Raw genomic sequence first — 21,197 nt, forward strand, 5'->3', positions numbered from 1 at the left:
GATATCTCTTAGGAAAAACATAGAAAAGGAAACGAAATTACTCATACTCACTACTTCCTTAAACAATTGATTGACCGAGGAGGTACATGATCGTTGCTCTTAATGACCACTTTTCGAATTTTATGCGGACACCAATATCCTCGAGGCGTGTGCGTGCGTGTGTGTGCTTATACGGAATTCGTGTCGAGAATAGCACGCAGTATTTCGTTCCAAGTGTCGGGAACGCCGGCGAGACACCAATGACTGCAATCAATCTTTGCTTTGCCGTGAATTCCGCCATATCTAGATGGGTGCCCGTCTTTCCTCAGCTGCGACAGCGTTGTTATGTCAAGCAAAGTGACGGCCTCGGCAGTTGTGGACATGTTGGCTAAGACTTCCTTCACCACGGTCACCGCCGGAGGCAGACCTGCAGGATACACGGGCCCTTTAACGGGTTCCGTTTGCCCGCTACATGTTGATTTTGGTTCTTTCCATTCCTCGCCCCTGCAATCATATTATAAGATGTCAAAGAAATGAAGCATGCCGATATATGTATCTATATACATGTATCAATTAGTCTTTCTATCACATCATTGGGTAGAACACAGCGTTGTATGTACCACCTGATAATATCTTGTCAAACTAATGAAAGTTTAAGAGAGATTACTTGTAATGTGTGGGAGAAATTCCCTGAAAGAACACTTTAGTAGCGGTCGGATCGATGTTGGATTCTACCCATTTCGACCATGTGGTCAGTCCGTCTCGGAAAGCAACCAAGCGGTCCATATCTTTGAGTACTGTGTCGCCTATTTGAATATAGTCCCACCTGATACACCAAAAATATATCAGTAGCTCAAGAATGACAGTTTTTCTTCATAGTGTTTTGATCTCATTTTGAAAAGCATGGTTAAAACTATGCTCGAACGAGGAGTTCCAATTCCTATTACAGGTGAATTTGTTGACTTCGTTGAAACTATTCTCTCACGATTCATTCCCTATACATCAGACTTAACACTTGACGCGCAGCAATATCTCACGGTTGCATCTTGCCTCTGTGAAGCCACCAGTGCCATGTGTTGAAAATTAGAACGTCGTATCCTTTCCATGCGCTGCCGTTAGCAATAGAGTCGACCTTTAGGACTCTCCCTATCTTCTCCTCGACAATATCCACAAGGAAATTGTTTCTTGATAGCACAATGGATATCCCATAATCCTGCAAAACAGTATATTAGTTTTCTAACATCGGTTCACTTTATAGTCAATGAACCAGAATGATGATCGATGTGAATGACTCGCGTTAATTTATGCCTCGAGTTTCAGCCAATTCGATGGATGCAAATCGATCCGAGCGATTTTAGGAGCGCGACGAAATCGTCTAAGTTGGTCAGAATTTCTTCACCAACTTCGCGCGAAAAGAAATATCCGAAGTTTTGTCCCTGAAGGATCGCACGGGACTGAAGCAAGGTCAGAGAGAGATTTGCTTCAGCTGAAAAAGGAGGTCTCCACGATCTTTGCATTTATTCTCTTTCTTGGTTTTACGTAGAGACTCCACCGCAAGAAGAATTGACCAAAGAAAAAAGTTGTGGGGTTGTTTTTTCCTCTTTCATTAACTTCTTTGTTTCTTTCCTTAGCTTTTTCCTTTGGTTGTAAAGGAAAGAACAATGAAGCTTCCATGTAAGGACCTGCGGCTACCACTATGTAATATTGTCCGTTTTGAGCCAATTGACCCTTTAAAACCTTATCAACTAGCCCAGGACTCCCCCCTCGGCAATGTGAGATAAGAGACGTGCGCTCAGCCTCGCCCTGCGCATGTCCAGGGTAGAGGCGCAACCTCTCCTGCTATCCCTCATCCTGTGCCCGCCACTTGGGGTCTGGGTCGTCACATTCCATGTGCGCATTAATTGAAGGAGCTGAACGACAATGGACAAGATCTGTGAAGACGGCGACCCACACCTTCTTATGATTATCTTCAAAGGTTATGGGCGCCTTCTTGACTTCCTTCTCTCTTGAAATTGCTCCCCGCTTCCATAAAAGCAAGAGACGGAAGAAGAAGAGAGAATGACGGACTTTAGAGAGCTCCAGAGATGAAAAGGGAAGGAGGAGCTCTCAAGAGACGGAGAGATTTGTGCCAAGAGCGAGTCCATCGAGTTGAGTTATTAAACATTGCGGGTGTTGGGTATATACTAGGATTGGAAAATACTCGAACGTGTGAGTGATTGTAAATTCTGTATTTCTCCTATTTATTAGTGGATAATTTGTTGGCTCTCCTCCGTGGATGTAGGTTCCGATATTCGGACGGAACCACGTAAATTTTTTCGTGTCCTTTTATCGTTCCTCGTTTTACTTCTCTGTTGGTTTCTATAGCTCCCAACTTAATTGCAAAGTTACAATCCGCTTCCGCTGTGTCACCGAAATTAACAACTCGTACGAAGTAAATAGTGTACAACTCATTGTAGTAGGCAGGCTAATATCGATAGCGAAACTCACCGGGAGGATGAAAGCGGAGAGAACATTGTTTGTGGAGAGTGTGTACTTGGACTTGGGAACCGAAGCATGCAATATACAGGTGAGTGACTGCCACTGATTGACGCTCAGCGAGTCGCCCACAAATAGCATCTTCTTCCCCTTCATCCTCCTCAGGAAATCCTGGCTATCGAACCTGCATCACATCATCCGATAGGAATCACTCGCTCCCCCTGAAGAAATTACAGTATCCAACCACTCCAAATATTCGTAAATCATCAAAACAGTCGCGACTTCAAAATCCAGGACGGCTTTATTTCCTTGAATATGAGACAATTTTGTGAAAAAGATCAAAGAAATGGACAGAGAGTTCAAGATTGCGACGTGTATACTTGGGTAGTGCACAAACACTAGGCTTCCATCTGTAATGCAAGTAGAATTTATCAGGTCGTCCATTCCCCTGGCAATCAAACTGTTTCTGGATGAATGGGCATGTCGAGGTGTTGTATAGAGGGTATGATGTGTCATCATACACCCAACTCCCTTGGAATAAATCACAATCACCAGGGTGTTCATTTGGCTCTCCCTTGGCAATGCCTTTGGCTCGGAGAAGACCCCAAATTAACAGAACGGCATACGCCGAGCTGATCCGACTTTTGAGACCCATATTTTTGGGCATGAGCGCGAGAGTGCACACCAGATCGAGATGATTGGACCCCAGTAGGTTGAGAGAGAATTTATATGAAAAATGTAAATCACATGGAGTTTGCCATGTTTTTTTCGAAACTTTACCTATTCTCCACGGCAGAGAAACTATGTCATGGGTTTTGAGTGTCTACTCAGAGGAATAAGAGTGCATGATTGTTCTTAGTTCAGTTCTCAAAAACTGAGGTCAATCATTCTTTCGTTCAGGGTTCTGCTGTTTAGTCCTCCAAAGCCTCAAATATAATTTCTTGAATTGTCTCAAGAACATAAACCATGAAAACAGATTTGCAAACTTTCGTAGTACTTACGGAAAAAAAGTGGCGGGTCTGTTATTCATTTGCTTATGTTAGATGAGTTTTTCTTGTGGCTGGTTCTATCTGGTAGGTCTGTTGTCTGAGAGTTTCATTAGGAGAAAAATGAACAAGAAGAAACAAGATTACCATATATCAATTTGGTAATGCAATATGAAGAGGCAACCAATCCAACAAATTCTATTGCTTTATTATCTCCTAATTCAAATTTCTCATTATGAATGGGACCCGAGATGAGCCTCTCTTTGTTAAAGAATGAGATTGTAAAGAATCTCGTTCCAAGTATCTGGAACGCCTGCTAAGCACCAATGGCTACAATCCGTCGCCGTTCTCCCACCAAGGCCATATATTGAAGGATGTCCATCTTTACGCAGCAGCGACAAATTTGTTATGTCCAGTAACACCACAGGCTTCTTGATCTTACTCAGTACACCCTTCAAGACCGCCACAGCTGGTGGCAGGCCCCCTGGATAAGTCGAGCCAAGCACCGGCTGCTTCTGGCCTAAGCAACTCTTTGCGCTTGGTTCACCCCATAGAGTTCCACTGATACATTAAAACATACATGAATTAGAAGAATTACGACATATGTTGAATATTTAAGAACTTTCATAGGGTCATTCCAAATGGTTTTGAGGATCAGTACTCGTAATGAGAGGGAGAAATTCCTTGGAAGAAAACTTTAGACTTGGCTGGGTCGATGTTGGTGTCGACCCACCCAGCCCAAGTCGTTAGTGCCTTCTCGAAAGCGACCATACGATCCATGTCTTTGTAAATCTGCTTACCTTCTTGTATATAATCCCACCTGGGGCAACGACAAAGCATATGAAAACATTAGTCCAATTTCTCCCATATAGATCTGATATTAAGGAAGTCGTTCTCTGTCTGTTGCTACAATGACACTGTTCTTAATCACGTAGAGACGTACGGTTGAGTGGGCCCTCGGCGGTTCCACCAGTGCCAGGTATTGAAGATGAGCAGATCAATCCCCATCCATAGTTTGCCTCCTTGGATCGAGTCGAGCTTCAGGACCCGTCCGATTGGTTCTCGCACCACATCCACTAGGAACACATTGCGATCAAGCATCACTTTAACCCCATAGTCCTGCGAAAGTACAAATCATGCCTCGGACAACATGTATCTCGATACAAGCACACAAATAGGAACTTGCTCGTGCTCCTCTGTTAGTTCTTGCTCAGCATGCCTCATCAGTTCGTGATGTTACGCTTTCAATGTGACATAAGAAACGAAAAGTGCGATTACAGCTAAAAAGGATTACAATGCGCGCGAGGAGCAGCGATTTCGCGCCTTTTTTCAAGCGACTTTTTGGGGGGGGAATGGAAAGGACAATCAATTTGCAGTTTTGCAGGAACGGAAAACTAACTTTTAAGAACACTCGCATGCAAAAGATGGGGCAAGAGGACCAAATGGTCGGCCAAATAAATGACAAAAGCTACTGTCGTTAGCCCTGGGATTCATGTGTGGCTCTCAGATAGATGAGGGTGAGACAGATCGAATTTTTAATAGAATCTCCCATGAAAGCTGCTGCTCCTTTAAGTTTATATAATAGTTCAGAAGCAGCTCAACTTTTCTCTGGGTTTTAGCAGACACTGGCAGAGTCAATGAATGTCAGCTAATGAACAACTGTTGCACATGCAAGGTCTATAATGACATTGCAGTCAGGAAAACATGGTCATTGTAGATGAAAAAACAATGAGATCTGAAGACTTCAAAATATGGTCAATTCATATGGCCACTGAGATCCCAACCAGATTCCTAGTAAGAAATCCTGCAAATAAGATCTGTGCTACCTCTGATCTCACATAATCTAATCCAATCTAATCTAATTTCAAACCAGAGTGGAAGAATGAAAGCAATGAGACACGTACCGTTAAGGCGAAAGTGGAGACGTCGCCTTGTCTCGTAACGTTGTACTTGGCGTCGGGCACCGCCGAGTGAAGCATGCACGTCAAAGACTGCCACTGATTCCGGCTAAGCGAATCCCCCACGAACATGATCGCCTTCCCCCTCATCCTCTCCAAAAAGTCACGGCCATCAAACCTACGGAATCGACAAGCCAAAATCGATAAATCATCCCCTCCTAGAAACGGAACCCAATCCTGATCCACAGTTACAAAAGCCGGAAGGAGCTATTTCAATAGTAAACCATGCACGATCTTTGGTTTAACTAACACGAAATCTATAAGGGGCGCGCACTTATATAACTTATTGTTAATTCGTCGAATTAATTATAAAAATTATTAAACGTGACCGCTTAAGAGTCTCCCTAATCGAAGTATTATTACATACATAATATTTAATTGTTAGAATTTGATAAATCTCTCACGTGAAGTACCGCAAATTTTAAAAATGAAATTTTGTCAAATTCAATGCAACGCTAGTTGCTGCTGCAGCCCGTGACCGTCCGTGAGCTTGACGGAACTCACCAACCGGTGAGCTTTGAGTTTCCCGGGGGAAAAGCAATCTCTGTCGTATTTTTCCGCTCTAGCTATTTCCACGCGCTCCGCCTGAGCGTGGCATGGACAGCCCAATCGACGCGCGAGTAGCTCCTACTGTCCTTATACAGTGATGAACACGCGCTGCCGCTCCGTGGAAATAGTAGGCGTGAAAATCATTAGCTGTGTCGCTTCACGAGATGCCACCCGGACACGAAAGTGATGGAATAAAAAAAAGATTTTTGTTGATAAATTTCGTTATTATAAATACTAAATTACTAATTTAAGGGAATGTTTAACAAGGAATGTAAATATCGATTACGCGTAACATTAAAAAAAACTTTTCATGTTTGGAGCAAAATCGAATATCGAAATAGCAACATATACTTCTCTTTTAATAACGGGAATAATGAATATCTTGAAAATCGAAGATTCCTCCCTATACTTGACTGCTAAGTAGGTTAAATGGACCCATAACCTATTTATGGTGAGCTTTTTAACTTATGATCCCTTTATAACCCGTATCTTAATTTTAAAACGAACCCGGTTATGACCCATTTTCATAACTTTGAGTTAAGATATGGATTTTTGACATATTTTAACAGTTCTAAGGCGAGCCAAAAATCTTTCTTTCTTCCTGAAAAAGGGTGTTTGTTGGTAGTCAAAATGACAACATCTATAACCAGGATTATATCGGCAAATTCAGAAGCCATGTTACAACGGGGGTGAGCTTGACAAAGGAAAGCAAAATCCGTCACCTTGATTAATTGTATGATTTATTAAAGATTTGTTATCAGATTTAAAGGCGGTGGCTTCTACGATAGGGGGGGCGCAAAATCACTTGAAAGTTTAGTATTAACAAATCGTTGCTGTTGTCCACTGTCGGTGGGGACATATTTGTTGGCACAGCAATTGTCAAAAAGAGAGAAAACTTTTTGGGTTACGAAACCATGGTTGTTGCGAGGGAGCTCCGCGACCGCACGAAATGGGACCATTACAGAACACACACAGACGCCCATCAAGCTAATCCAATCAATGCCGCAATGGGTTTCGTTTCCTGCACCTAAGGAAGCGATAAAGGCGAGCGGAGAGGAGGGAGAGTACCTGGACAAGGAGCAGCCGCGGCCGAGGGGCTGCCACCGGTACTTGGCGAAGGAGAGGTCGGGGCGGCCGTTCCTGAGGCAGGCGAACTCGCGCTCGATGAAGGGACAGACGGAGGAGTTGTAGAGAGGGTAGGATTGGTCCGCCACCCAGCTCCCCTGGAACACATCACACCCGGGGTCCCTGTTGCCGCTTCCTAGCGCTGCTTCCGCGCCCCAGGTCCCTCCCCATATCAGCAACGTCAAGACCAGTTTCCAATGGAAAGAATGCGAAGGAGAAGCCCATCTGCATTGCCTCTGTACCCACCAACCCCAACCCATTTTTTCTCTCACAGCAACATAGCAAACACAAAAGGCTCTTTTTGCAGAGAGAGAGAGAGAGAGAGAGTGAGTTTGGATTCTGGGTTAAGATTTAAGGTGGGGGGTGAGAGAAACCACAGGTTATGGTCCACTGAGATACAGGCGTTTGTTGGATTCTACTTAATGTACCTTCTTTGGTTTTTCTTTTCTGGCTAGTCGCTTAATACAGGATTTGGTTTCCGTTTTCGGTAGAGGGCTGGGTTAGGAATTATAGGATTTAGGAAGTCGCAGCAGATTTGACCTTTTTCGGCTTTGCTGAGCTAGTTGTAGTTGTAGGAGTAGCAGCCAATCACCGCCTTTGATGTTGACACTTCAGGTTGGTGGGGCCCACCACCTCGTCGTGGGATGTCAAGTTAGTCATCTCGGATCTCGGAGGGAGCAAACGAGCCCATTGAAATTCAACTTGTTTGATTCTCGAGAAAATGACACAAGTAGTTCATGAATTTTGGCTCAGTATGTAATATGGTCCATAAACTTTTAATTTATTCAATGTAGTACCTGAAATTTAACTCAATGTGCAATATGGTCCATGAACTTTTAATTTGTTCAATGTGATCTCTAAACTTTTGATATATGTTCAATTTAGTTCATAAACTATATGAAAATATTAAATACAATCATTCCATTAATTCAAGATCAAGGACTACATTAAAGGTTTTCATATAGCTTAGGGACTACATTGAATGTGTACCAAGAGTTAATGGGCTAAATTGAACGAATTAAAAGTTTATGGATCACATTGAACATTGTGCCAAAATTCAAGGACCACGTTGAATAAATTAAAAGTTCAGAAACCACATTACATATTGGGTTAAAGTTCAGGGACCATTTGTGTTATTATCCATCGATTCTTTTGACATTAACTTAAGACCGTTTTCACATTGATTCAAACCGTTTCTACAGTTTTTGTTTTTTTGGTTGTAAATGTAGTATTCCCTTTTATCGTTTATCAAAGATGGGATAGATGAAGTTGGCTAATTGTCATGCCCCGAACCCCATCGAGCTCGCGACATCTCGCTCCGGTCGAAATGTTGCGACGTCCCAGGAACGTCGCCGACCCAATCCAAACATCAGAGCCACATGCGGAAGCGAATAACAAAATCCCGGACAAATATTGACGATAAACGGGTAGAACAATGAACAATCCAAAGAACCACATATTCATACAACACCAAATATACAAACATCATATTACGTACATAAATACGACTAACATCCTCAGTCACCGTTTAAACAAAAGTTCAGGGGTTTGGTTATCTTAACTTCACTATCGGATAACCCAAGTTATACAACCCCTAAAACACCCTAGGGAAAAACCTAAGGGTCGCCATCTTCCATTCTCGCTTCGAATTTTCGGCTTGAATCTCCGGAACTCACCGCAGCCTCCACCGGCACCAACAACAGCCTCCCTGACTTCCAAAAAGAAAAGGCACACTTCCCGGTTTAGGGCCGGGTTCGAAAGTGGCGGTTATACAACCGTGAGACGAATCTCAATAAGTGTACAACCCCAAACCCCACGTAGGCACTCGCGCACCGCCGCACGAAAACACACATAACACACAACGATCGGCCAAACTAACAATCACATGCGACCCTACCGGAATCCATCACGCACGTTCCCGCACGTTAGACAATAACACACCAACACATCACAAAGAAGGAATCACAGACGCGCGTACCTCAATTATAAGACAGAAACCACTGGGCACGTCCCATACCGTGCCTAGCAGTTTCTACCCCATAATTAAGCATCACATCGCGCGATACAAACACACTCGCACGCTACTCACACCATGCGTCACTTTCCACAATCCTCTCGCTTGTCTTGCCAAATCCCACTCATTCTCAACCTTTCCACCACTACCGCGCCCGCGTAAAACGCATCAGGCCAACGGTCTTCTGACCTCGTCAGGCATCGTCACCCCGTCGGGCCGGGCATCGTTACCTTGTCAGGGACGGCATCGTCCCGCGTAAACGTACACGCCTCAGGACGGAATCCTACACACACTTTCCTTCTACCGCGCCCGCGTAAAACGCATCAGGCCAACGGTCTTCTGACCATGTCAGGCATCGACACCCTGTCGGGCCGGGCATCGTCACCTCGTCAGGGACGGCATCGTTCCGCGTAAACGTACACGCCTCAGGACGGATCCTTTCCAACCAATCCTACATTTCCGTACCCTCGTTCCACTCAAACCACACTTACACATGGCCAGCAACACTCACGGTCATACACAACCTCACGCCTTACACACAATCCACCACGTATGGTCAAACATACACACCTCACACACATTTCACGATTACTCATTCTCGTCACACGAACACGCACACATAACCACACACTCTTGGTACACAAATTCATTGCACAATCACACTCCCATACTCACACACCTCACGGCCACACACACGAGGCACACGGCCAAGCCACATTCAGTCCGAAACACACACCAAACAAGCCAACCATCACGAGCCACACAACCATATACAAAGTGCCATTCGAGGCATAATTCTACCAATCAATCGCACAATTCAGTCACAATCAATCCACAACACCTCAGCCATCATCGAGCCTCCTAAACCTCGCAAATTTCCTTGCCAACTCAGTCTTCGATTCAGCCCACAACAACCCCACAATCAGCCTTCAATTTAGTCCTAAAATAGCCACATGAACTACCCGAACTAAATCCTAAACATGCCCTACGATACCCGAACTCCTAAATGACATTTGGGGAAAACACTTACCCAAAAAGGCGAGACAGAACGGGCCGGAACGGGTCGGACAGCAGCAAGAATGGGAGTAGCGCCGGCGACGTCACGGACGGTGTGAACGCATTTACTTTTCGTAGCTGTACACCGTACGGACAGTGGCTGGGACGTGGCCTGGCGAGGTGCCGGTGGGATAACATGCCGCGCAAAGCGTCCGTACGGTCCGGCGTGAACAGTGATCCGTACGGACGGTGAACAGTACCCCCCGTTACGGACACTGTACGGACGGTACTGGGCGGCGACGTATGGACGTGCCGGACGGCCGGGTGTCAACGAACAGCGATCGAGCTCCGCGAAGCTCCGGCGTGCATCTTTGCGTAACGGGAAGAGAGAAAAAAGAGAGAGAGAGGGTTATGGATCGAAACCGGGCCGTGGTGGCCGAACAGTGAGAGGGAGGTCCAAGGGTGCTGTGGCGACGGCTGGTGGGCGGCCAAGCATCCCTGGGTAATGCTTCGCCGTGAACAAGCACTTAGGCTTGAGCGAAACGTAAACTGCAGAAATGGAAACGGGAAAAGAGAGAAAATTTTGGGGGAAATGGCTGAATGGTCTTCACGAGAAAGAGAATAGTCTGGTCAAATGAGTCAAAGTTTGGTGTGAGTGGAATCCATGTGTCTCAATCTAGGCCAATTGGACAATTTTGCCCTTGATCCAATGGCTATCTTTCCTTCTCATCCAATAATTTAGGGGTGAAATGGTCTTTTGTCCCTAACCATGGTTGACCAGACCTGGTTTAATCCCAATTAACCTTGGTTAACCCCAAAATTTTGACCAATTTTCGGAATTAAATAAAATGGTCTTAGGGGCATTTTCGTAATTTTCCGATCCCGAACCGAAATTCCAATTTTCGCACATACATGTTCCATATGTGCGTGGCCAACATAATATGGCGTCGGAATCGCGAAATTCATTGCGCAAGCCCTCGAAAATCCATGTCAAAGTCTCGGGAATAAAATAATATTATTTTTCCAATTTTTGTCGAAATTCCAATTTTTGGCCAAAACCACTCTGAATGTGCGTGGCCACCCCAAAATGACCTTGGCCGCGAAAAATAACCTCAAACGGCCTCCGAATCCAGCTCTGCCCAGGGGCAAAACCGTAATTTTTCCGCCCTGACCGAAATCCATTTTTTTGCGTAAATGGGTGGCCCCAAGGTTGGCCAAGCCAAAAACGTCATCGGCCGTCCAAAATTGTCACTTTCAAAATTCTCGATTCCCGGGCCCGAATTCCAAGAAATGACTAAAATCGAACAATCGCGATTTTAGCTTATCTCTGGCTAACGGGTGGCTCATTGGGATTACGCGCTCTCGACCCGTGACTGACACTAAGTCAAATCACGTTTAAGTTTACTCCACCCGGGACGACCTCGGTTGTCATATAATTGCGAGGGTCTCTGTCGCTAGTTCCTTCGGACACGATCAATCAAGTAGACCGGTCTCTTGGCTCAAAACATTCCCTCGTCAATCCATATGGTCAAAGATTGAACCCAGGTCGAGTTCTTTGGTCGTGCGAACTCAATCCCGTAACGGCCCTACCCCTAAGGTTAGCATCCCGAGAATGCGCATTTCCGGGTGAGATCTCACTATAAGTGCATTGATCAAATTCATTTCCTAAATCCCGGGAAAATGATCGAAAATTCAGACTGTTACACTGGTCATCATCCACACTAAAGAGAGAAACTCCATTTTCTTTAAACAATTCACGAGTAGCAACATATAACAGGTCCAACTCGGGAACAAAACACATCCATAGCAAGAACGTGCCGCTTCGCACATCTCACCATTCAAACAATGGCAAGATTCCCACCCTTGCAGTGGCAACCATCCACATCATTAATGTGTGAAGAAGTCGTAACATCGTCTCTGTACGAATAACAATATTGAAAGAAACAGCACGAATACAACCATCAAACAACAAGCCTTCAGTCTTTTGGCTTTCCCCTGTAATTAGTTCACAATACACAATTATTGCACTGCATAATAGTCGTCGTTTTCTTTATAGTATCGATACCTTCAATTTCAAATGCGAACAAAAGAGAAATTCGAAGCGAAATTTAAGAGTTCCTTTCGATGGATTACCAAATAAAGCCCTAGTTCTTTAAAAAACGAATTAACTTAGAAGATAGCAAATTATTTCTTATTTTCTGTTCTGCCAGTAATCAGTGTCCAGATTTATCGGATAGAGATCATTAGCAGATGTAGAAGAAGCGGTTCCAGTCCATGGCCCTTCAGTGGACATGCTCTTGGTGATATTCTCACCAACTTCCTGATCTTCTTCACCTTTGAAATGCTTCCTCATCGCCTCAATTGTCTCCTCCGTTGCAATAGCACCCTCAGTGTCCAGCACTGGAACAGCAGCCTTGCCTTCGAGCATGCTAACCACAGATGACATCGGCGGCCTGAGTGCCGGAGTCGCATTAGTACACAGCAGAGCTACCTTTATCATCGCCAACACCTCCTCTTGGTCAAATTGAGAACCCAGCCTCCGATCAACTAGATCCATCAAATTTCCTTTCTCCTTCAAAAGTCGTGCCTAGAAGTAGAAATAAAAAGGAAGATATTTCCCTCTCAAGCTTCAGGTACTGATCAGTTGCAGAATATGCTCAGAATACTAAAACAGGAAGAAAGGAAATATATTCTGCCCTCAATAATTCCATGACAAAAGCAGTTGATGAGCACCTGCTAGCTTTTCATCTTCGTTTTAAGTTACAAATGGAAGGAAAAAATCTAAAGAGTCGATCCAGATGAAACATGATTTCTTTACCAATTTTAAGTAGAAGTTAGTAAACTCAAACATTAGTTGATCACTTGCTAGCTAACGGTTAACCGGTCGCAAAAAAATTACCACCACTGATTTAAAATTACCAGCTCTAATCGAGTTTTACAGGCAGGAATTATTTGTCAGTTTGTCATTACATGAAACAAACAGTAGAATCGTCCATCAATGGTTTACACCATTCGTTGCCTTTTACTCTCAATTCTAGTTTAACAAGAATTACCTGATTATGAAACTTAGGTGAAAATCAGATTTAACGGGGACTAATAATGATTGGTTTACTCAAAGCGAAATAAGACCTAACGTAAGGACTCAATTATATGGATGCCATTTAAACTCAAATCCAAATGGAAAGTGTATGAATATTTGGGTCAAGACATGGTCTTGAAAACTTTTTAAATCCCACAGTAACTGTCAAAACTCAAAAGTACTCGAAGGACTCGTTTGGCGCTAATGAAACTACAGGGAGTACGAATGTCACGCATAAAACTATAAGGACTAAAACTAAACTAACCCAAGTTTTAAGGAACCCAAATTTCAATGAATAGAATTGTCTTCAATCCAAAGAAAGAATCTACACGATTCCTTCAAATCAGGCGGTAGCCCGTTGTTTTGAGTTTCAATGTGTCACTAGGTAGGTTCCAGTTTCAATTTCTTAGAACCAGACTAATCCGTGACCGCCCGCACCCCAAGTCGCACATCTTAAGCATGAACACCATCGACTAGCTATCTCAAGGATTACTTTCTCCTTTCAAATTCAGTGTAGACCAACATAATAAGAAGAATTGGATTAATTTGAAATGACAGATTGCACTTAATGGCATGAAAATTGGTTAAAAGGGTTTCAATAGCTGGTAATTGTAACTCTCCTTTGCAACCATTAAAAGTGCATATGAGGAGTTACATGCTATGTTCACGCTTCCTTAATCCATCTTTCAACCAGCACTAGCAGAGATTTAAATATGGATACTATCATAATAAGAAACTTTTGAATGCTAGAGTTAATTACCCAATCAAGAAGATAAAAGCATTTCTCCTTCTTTTGGTAACTGGTGTTGCTCCTGCCACTAACAACTTCTAAGGCGACGATGCCAAAACTATAAATGTCGGCTTTGTCAGTGAGGTAACCATGCATTGCGTACTCCGGAGCCATATATCCACTGCATAACAAGAAAAGAGCTTGTGTCTGTAACAAGGCAAATGTCTTAGATAGCACTTAATATTTTCTTCCGAAGATACATTTTGCTCGTCCCTCTTATCTTCCTAAAATACAAAATAAGGAGATATTCCTAACTGTGACACCATGGTCTCAAGAGTCAGAGGAACAAAACAAGTGCATCCTAGAAATTTTTTAATAGGATTCCGCCGACAATATTTCAAAATAAGAAAGAACATTTGTGGTTCTATATAACTTTCAGGGTTTACGTAGCTTCGTAGTTGGAAAACAAGTGCATCCTTATAACTTGGAAAAGAGGCTCTTTAACTGAAAAAAGAGTTGGAAGCAGCTGAGACAAGATCTGAATACATAGGCAGCAGCTGTAGGAGGATTCCTAAAGCCAAGCCCAGAGGCAAAAAAGCTTCGTAGTTCTGTTGTTGTCATTGTTGCTGTAATTTTCTAAAGCCAAGCCCATTTTTTGAGCACCGTGCTTTGGGATGATGTGAGTCAACCACAAAGCTCTATTCAACTCACTTTCCTTGAATTAGACGAGATTTTTCTACTCCATTCTTTTATGCTGTCACTGGCTCCTAATTAGGTAAACAGGAACACAAAGCAAGAAACTTACTAAGTTCCAGCAATCTTGGTGCTAATATGTGTGTTGTCCTCCTCATCAAGCTTTGCTAAACCAAAATCTGATATTTTGGGGTTGAGATCCTTATCCAGTAAAACATTAGTAGCTTTGATGTCTCTATGCACAATCTTCAGCCTTGATTCTTCATGAAGATATGCCAACCCCCTGGCAATACCCACACATATCTTGTGTCTTGTCTGCCAATCCAACTTTAACTGAAATTCTTCAGGACCTTCAATTGTATCAGAAGACATCAAAACTGCTTTACTGCCATGTCATTAACTGAAGTCAGTGAAGCACAATGTGATATCAAATTACCAAATAAAGCGCGAGCAAGACTGTTATTTTCCATGTACTCGTAAACCAACAAAAGTTGATTTCCTTCAATGCAGCATCCATAGAGTTTCACAAGATGCGGATGTTGAAGAGCAGAAATCATCCCAAGCTCAGTCACAAACTCACGATTTCCTTGCTTTGATTTGGATGAAAGCTGCTTCACTGCTATAGTGGTGCCATCTGACAGAAGACCCTGCAATCGAACTTTGGCATCAGATCTATGCTGTGAAGATTTAGACATTGAATGCTGCTTTTCTACAGATATTTTTTGTTGGGGATTGGGGGAAGTTGGCTCACCGATTTTCCAGCATACCTTGTATACAGAACCAAAACCACCTTCTCCAATCTTATTGGCAGCATCAAAATTGTTTGTAGCAGCTTTAATCTGTCGCAAGGTAAATGAACCAATTTGCAACGCTAGAACCTTCAAATCTGCACAAAGTTTTGGAACTTCTCAGAATTTGGAGGAGTCAACAGCTAAAGTATGTAATCTACTATCTAACAAAGACGTAGCAACTCCTTCACAATGTACCAGAAAACCTTATTATGACTATTTGGTCTGAGCAAGCTCAGGACAATATATCTTAGCATCTTGAAAATTATTTTCTAGGAAGCTCTGGCTTCGGTTGGCAGTATGTACTTCGAAAGATGAAATGAGAATGTCCTCAGGGTATTTAGTAGTGGGGGAAAAGAAAAATCATAGAAAAAACCCACTTTGGAAATGTAAGGCAAGGTTTGTATGTTTTTTTTTTTTGGTAAGGAAGGTTTGTATGTTTTGATGTCTGGTGTATCCGAAGTTCCAGCATTTATTTTCGATGGCTTGAAACATAGACTTAGTATGTATATGGTCGATCATGCCCCCAAGGAGACCCAATACACACACACACATCTAAGAAAAAATCTACAGTCCTCTTCCCATAACTATTTATCACTTCATTTTTAGGATTTTTAAATAAAAACTTAGTTCATTGAGTGTAACAAATGGATCGATGAAACTTTAGCTGTATTATGGCTTACCAATAATTTCTTTTCTTTTTGTGTCAAATCGAATTTCCAATGTAATGCACAAATGCTGTGCATCAACAGTCAGGAGAACTGTGTAATCTAGTTGCAGTATTGATGATGCATTGTGATTACCCCATCCCCCACCAGAAAAGGTAAGAAGAAGGAGAAGAAGAAGAGTCACGCACCAACAGTTTGACAGGACAACTGTGTGAAATATAAATGATGAAAGGGGGAATGTATTCAGAATGCATAACGTTCTATTTCTTGACAGATATATGTGAACAAAATAACAGAGATAATTCCAGGTAAGCAACTACCTTGTGCCAATTCATCTTCACGTCCAAGACATCCTCTCCACCAAAGGATAACCAGGATAAGGAAAACTACAAAAACTACAGCAGCCACAATCCCGACCATTGTGCCAGCAGATATGCTGGTCGACTCTGCTGGGGGTTCAAAGTCTGATGAAGAAAGAACACAAATATTTCGGATAAATGGGGTAGACATAAATGCGGAAAAATATCTGTAGCTTCTTGTTGAACACAGAAAGCAATAGATGGGACAGCACACTAACTGAGAATAAAAAAACATGAAAACCGCTCAGAGTACTCTACAGAAACTATCAGATAAATGAGCACAGGAAGAAATCATCTTTGGAATATGTAATACTAAATACAAAGCGAAAAAGAAAAGGAAACAAAATATGCTCTTCATTCTCCAGGCTGTACTGTATAATACAGGCGCAATGGTCATTGATCCATAGCAGAAAAGTGAACGAGGCTATCATTTCACAGTCTAAATAGAAGGATTAATACAGAGAAAACATGCTCAGCTAGAAAGAAAACAAAGTAAAACTATAACCAATTTTCACCCTCTTAAGAGAAGAATAATGGATCTATGTCAGCTACTATGAAAATTGATTCGATCAACTGTAACGTATGCCAATGGCCTGAATCCAACAGTGAACATTTGCAACCAAACCAAGTAACTGAATAGCCTATTGATGACTTCTGGGGCAAGACAAAATATGGGTATTTTTTTCCAATATGAACACGAGTAACTTTCTCAATGGAGAAGCACCAAGTGAAATGTGGAAGCGTCTGTCTGCATACCAGGATAGACGGAGATAGCAGATATAAGAGGACCATAGACTCCTTTGGTAGGTATAATATTGGTTCCTTTCCCAGCCCAATAGAAGCGTATCTCCAGAGTGCCATTGGTCACATTGGCAGTAAAATTTTTTACGACCTCCTTTCCAACTCCACCTGCTTCACTCTCAATGTTGAAATCTTCCAAGACTAATTTCCCCTGAAATAATGTTTAATCTGATTCAAGTTGAGTGTCTCCACATTGAACATGGTGAAACTTTCAGTCTCAGTAGAATGTAGAAATTGTGATCAGATCATGATTTGCAAATACGAGATATTTAGATAAAACAACCCAACCATCACATATTGAGCGCTTATATGCTTTACATATTAGAACCAGCATTGCATGATGCCCAAAATTTACCTGTATATAAACATTAAAAGCTCGCCTTCCAAGGCTTGTGTAACTTTCGTTGCCCGTGAACGTTATCTCCGCAAAATGAAGGCTTACATTGTAGATCTCATTCATCAGACAAAAACCATAATAAGTTAGAGAGATAGCAGAACGCCGTGCTGTCATGTAAAGCTGGGGATTTTCCATGGACAGTACGGATACATTGGCAGCTACATATCTATCTGGATCGACACCGTCATCAAGGAAGTGACCAGTGTTACTGTAGCCCCAGTAATTTGCACTCGAGAAGGAACTTGAAGCAGCTCTAAGCAACGGCCATGTATCATCGTTGTATGTGTTGTCCCCTATTCTTTCTTCGCTCCCACCGCAATTTATGAAGAGATTATACCGATCTGGATGGAGTAAAGAAATAGCCACAAAGAGAAAAATCGAGTTTTCTTCTTTTTGTTAATATGGAGTGGACTTTCCAAACACACTAAATGAACCGGCATTCACTTATATGAAAATCACATAGAAACTCCCAAGTTTATGAGCAACATGTTATTTCATGGACGTGGCTTTCAAAATTTCTAGACTAATTAGCATTAACCATCAAAGATTGACACAATAGCCAAGAGGAGAGTTGACAAGGAGATACACAGAGAGTATGATACAATATCAGGATCTGATGATAATGATAGGATATACAGCAGATTAACTTACCTTTTGTGCAAGGTTGATGATTTTTCAAACATGAGACAAGTCCACTTGTGGCATGATATGAGGTTCTGAGCAAGTCAATAAAGATTTTAATGTTACAATCATCATCATTCTGAATGAAGTTCAACGCTACGTACATAAAAATTTAAAATGCAGGTCCTTGGAAATCCAAGTCTCTTGGTGAAAAATTTAATCTCAAACATACACATTGTCAACCGCCGAGCTTGCGAACAAGTTGCTGTAGAGAAAATACAAAATCAACATTCAGTAGAGAAATGGAAATCTTGTATACAGGATTATAAGTTACTCATAACCGCACATTTGAGGGGAGCCCTGGACTTAGAATGAAGGAAGTAGTACATACACATCTCGTACTTGACATCCTCCCCCTCCATCATTGAAGTTGTTGTATGATAGATCACTACACAGAGAGATAGTCAACCATTTCCAAAATCTCATCAATTTGAAGAATACACTGACAGTCATTCCATCAAATGATTATTATGTACAAAAAGGGAGATCAGTTGCAAAATAGGGACAGGTAAGGCAAGTTGAAAGGCAAAAACATCATAAGGTGATGAAAGTAATATGTTATCTTTATTCAAGATATCTTATCTTAAAATATTAAAAGGACAAAGACAAATTGGAGTGAACGGAGACTTTAGAACTAGTTGGAGTACATTAATACATTTTTACCTAGTAACAGTACAACAAACATGATGTATAAGGCAAAGAGGAAAAAATATGACTATGATTCCAACGACTCCTAAGTCGGATATTCTTATTAGAAAATATCCAGACCACCATTTAATCGTTAACACTAGCTCATAAAAGCTTCATTGTTATGCCCATAAGATAATATCAACTTTCTCCTAGGTACACTCATTTTGGTTGTATAGTTTCTCAAATACACAAAACCATAAACATGCCCAAGCAACTAATCATATTGTGCGGGTGATGCGTTAGACAAACTTTCAAAGAGGATTTATAGGAAGCAAAAAATTTCTTAATGTTGTTTTATCATTCCAAGAGGTTTGAAAAAGATCTAGAGCTGGCGAGGGCTGTCTGTGTAGAGGAAAGTGGGGGCTAACTTGGCACTTCCAAGAAAATCCACTGTATATTCTTTCATGCATACCAATTCAGCCTCGTCTTACATATAACTTTCCAAAAAACAGATGCCAACAAGGAGAAAGGTACTTATGATGTTTCCATTTAACTCCGTAAGCTACAAACCATAAAGACGCAAGATGGGAATGCATAATTGCTTACTACAGTGCAAGATTAGCGAGATAGAGCTAGAGGCAAATTCGTGATTAAACAAGATGGGCAGCAAAGCTTACGCATATTTTACTTCCTCCAGGATCCAATCAGGGACTTCTCCAGTCAATTGGTTTCCAGTCAGATAGCTAAACAAGATTGTTTGATTGAGTCAGTTCCTCGTGATTATAGAGTTATACCTCAAAAACGCATTATTTAGCCGATTAAAAGCATTTAATCATTAGAGGTGTAGAAAAAAATCAATAAACTCATGATATCAACATAGAGCTTTCAGCTGGAGATGAAAGATGAAGGAAATCAATGACAGAGGAAAACCTTGATCCTTGCAAAACTTGCAGAGCCCGGGTTGCCATAACACTAATACACAAAGGGCGCGCATGATAACCATTCTGTTTTTGTCTATAATTAATTTTCTGTTCCCGAAAACAAGTTTGGAACAAAAATCCATTTGGTAACACAATTCCATTTTTCTATTTCTGGAACAAAAATCAAAATAAAAAAAAAGTAGGTTTTTTGTTTCTGGACGAGAAATGAAAACCATTTTTAAAATAATCTGTCTTCTCTCTTCAAAACACATCTTTTCCTAAATTTGGCCCCGGTCTGACCTGGTTAGACCGGTCCGAACCGATTTGGTTCGGTTTATTCCCGATGGGGAAAATAAAAAAAATTCTAAAAAAAATCAGAAAAACTGTAAAAAAAAAATTAGAAAATTCAAAAAAATCAGAAAAAAAAAATCAAAAAATTCAGAAAATTAAAAAAATAGAAAATCCTGAAAATTCCTAAAAATCTCAAAAAAAATTTCTGAAAATCCATAAAAATTGAAAAATTCCGGAAAAATTCATAAAAATTTCCAGAAAATAAAAAAAATTCAGATTTCGGGAAAATAGGAAATTTGATGAATTTTTTCAAAAAAAAATCAAAAAATCAAAAATTTCAAAACTTCACAGAATAGCTTAGAATACCTGTGGCCACTCATTTTGAGTGAAATTTTAATTTTTTGAAGTGCCCAAATGGTATTTTTGAAGACTCCTTAGTTTAGGGATTTAAAAGGGGTTTTAACCCCTAAAAAACTGTAAAAGGGGTTTAACCCCCAAAAGGGGTTCTAAAAAAAATAGATTTCTGTTCCGGGAAATAGGAATTTGTGTTGTTATCAAACGAGTTTCTTTCCTCAGAAACTCGTTCTGGGATCTGTTCCAGGAATTGTTTCTGGAACAGAATGATTATCATTCGCGCCCAAAGCTGAACATAATGAAGGATACTATAATGCAAGCTTATTAACTATTTCCTCGCAAAAATGTTCTTGTCCTTCTAAGACATAAAATAAATAAGGGTTAATACCACGAAAAATCCTAAACTGGTACACTTGTGACACATTTACCCCAAACTATTTTTTTGACCATAAAAAACCCCAAACTGGTACACCTGTGACAATTTTACCCTGAACTATTTTTTTGACCACCAAAAACCCCAAACTGGTACACCTGTGACAATTTTACCCTGAACTTACCACAAAAAACCCCAAACTGGTACATATGTGACAATTTTACCCTGAATTAAAATTTTAATATTATTTTTTATTTTTTTTCGAATTTTTATTTATTTTTTATTCTTTTCTTTTCTTTTTTTTCTTTTTCATCTTCAAACTCTGGCCGGTCGCCGGTCCGGCGACCGGCC

At 41.4% G+C, this 21,197-nt stretch overlaps 3 protein-coding genes and 1 long non-coding RNA gene across 5 annotated transcripts in view; 1 reads left to right on the top strand and 3 right to left on the bottom strand.

The window, feature by feature from the left end:
• Window positions 1-22: 22 nt before the first annotated feature.
• On the bottom strand, window positions 23-3,136 carry LOC115681167 (protein trichome birefringence-like 41). Its single transcript, XM_030605013.2, has 5 exons — window positions 2,835-3,136; window positions 2,467-2,638; window positions 1,017-1,192; window positions 647-805; window positions 23-483 (listed from the first exon to the last, which is right to left on the bottom strand). Exons 1-5 carry the CDS (start codon window positions 3,119-3,121, stop codon window positions 168-170), a joined length of 1,110 nt encoding a protein of 369 aa, XP_030460873.1. The 5' UTR covers window positions 3,122-3,136; the 3' UTR covers window positions 23-167.
• A 428-nt stretch (window positions 3,137-3,564) lies between these two features.
• LOC115681144 (protein trichome birefringence-like 41) lies at window positions 3,565-7,477 on the bottom strand. Its single transcript, XM_030604992.2, has 5 exons — window positions 7,016-7,477; window positions 5,345-5,516; window positions 4,384-4,559; window positions 4,102-4,260; window positions 3,565-4,001 (listed from the first exon to the last, which is right to left on the bottom strand). The coding sequence occupies exons 1-5, from the start codon at window positions 7,330-7,332 to the stop codon at window positions 3,707-3,709; spliced, it is 1,119 nt and encodes a 372-aa protein (XP_030460852.1). The 5' UTR covers window positions 7,333-7,477; the 3' UTR covers window positions 3,565-3,706.
• A 4,528-nt stretch (window positions 7,478-12,005) lies between these two features.
• Window positions 12,006-21,197, bottom strand: part of LOC115666947 (probable leucine-rich repeat receptor-like serine/threonine-protein kinase At3g14840) — a 64,564-nt gene continuing 55,372 nt past the window's right edge. For both annotated transcript variants that reach the window (XM_056317142.1, XM_056317141.1), the window contains 12 exons: window positions 19,586-19,651; window positions 18,610-18,666; window positions 18,451-18,483; window positions 18,249-18,313; window positions 17,556-17,938; window positions 17,156-17,351; window positions 16,361-16,504; window positions 15,352-15,470; window positions 15,021-15,231; window positions 14,697-14,934; window positions 13,922-14,072; window positions 12,006-12,669 (listed from right to left, as the gene is read on the bottom strand). In XM_056317142.1, the coding sequence (XP_056173117.1) occupies window positions 12,274-12,669; window positions 13,922-14,072; window positions 14,697-14,934; window positions 15,021-15,231; window positions 15,352-15,470; window positions 16,361-16,504; window positions 17,156-17,351; window positions 17,556-17,938; window positions 18,249-18,313; window positions 18,451-18,483; window positions 18,610-18,666; window positions 19,586-19,651 (2,059 nt within the window). In that variant the 3' untranslated portion in view covers window positions 12,006-12,273. The remainder of the gene's footprint in view (window positions 12,670-13,921; window positions 14,073-14,696; window positions 14,935-15,020; window positions 15,232-15,351; window positions 15,471-16,360; window positions 16,505-17,155; window positions 17,352-17,555; window positions 17,939-18,248; window positions 18,314-18,450; window positions 18,484-18,609; window positions 18,667-19,585; window positions 19,652-21,197) is intronic.
• Window positions 15,479-21,197, top strand: part of LOC130139661 (uncharacterized) — a 40,816-nt gene continuing 35,097 nt past the window's right edge. Inside the window, exons 1-2 of the long non-coding RNA XR_008817775.1 lie at window positions 15,479-15,771; window positions 15,803-16,195. This is a non-coding gene — a long non-coding RNA (uncharacterized LOC130139661). The remainder of the gene's footprint in view (window positions 15,772-15,802; window positions 16,196-21,197) is intronic.

The sequence above is a fragment of the Syzygium oleosum genome, unplaced genomic scaffold (genome assembly GCF_021117445.2).
Source record: "Syzygium oleosum isolate NSW1041296 unplaced genomic scaffold, Sole_v2.1 Sole_v2.13, whole genome shotgun sequence".
Taxonomy (NCBI): Eukaryota; Viridiplantae; Streptophyta; class Magnoliopsida; order Myrtales; family Myrtaceae; genus Syzygium; species Syzygium oleosum.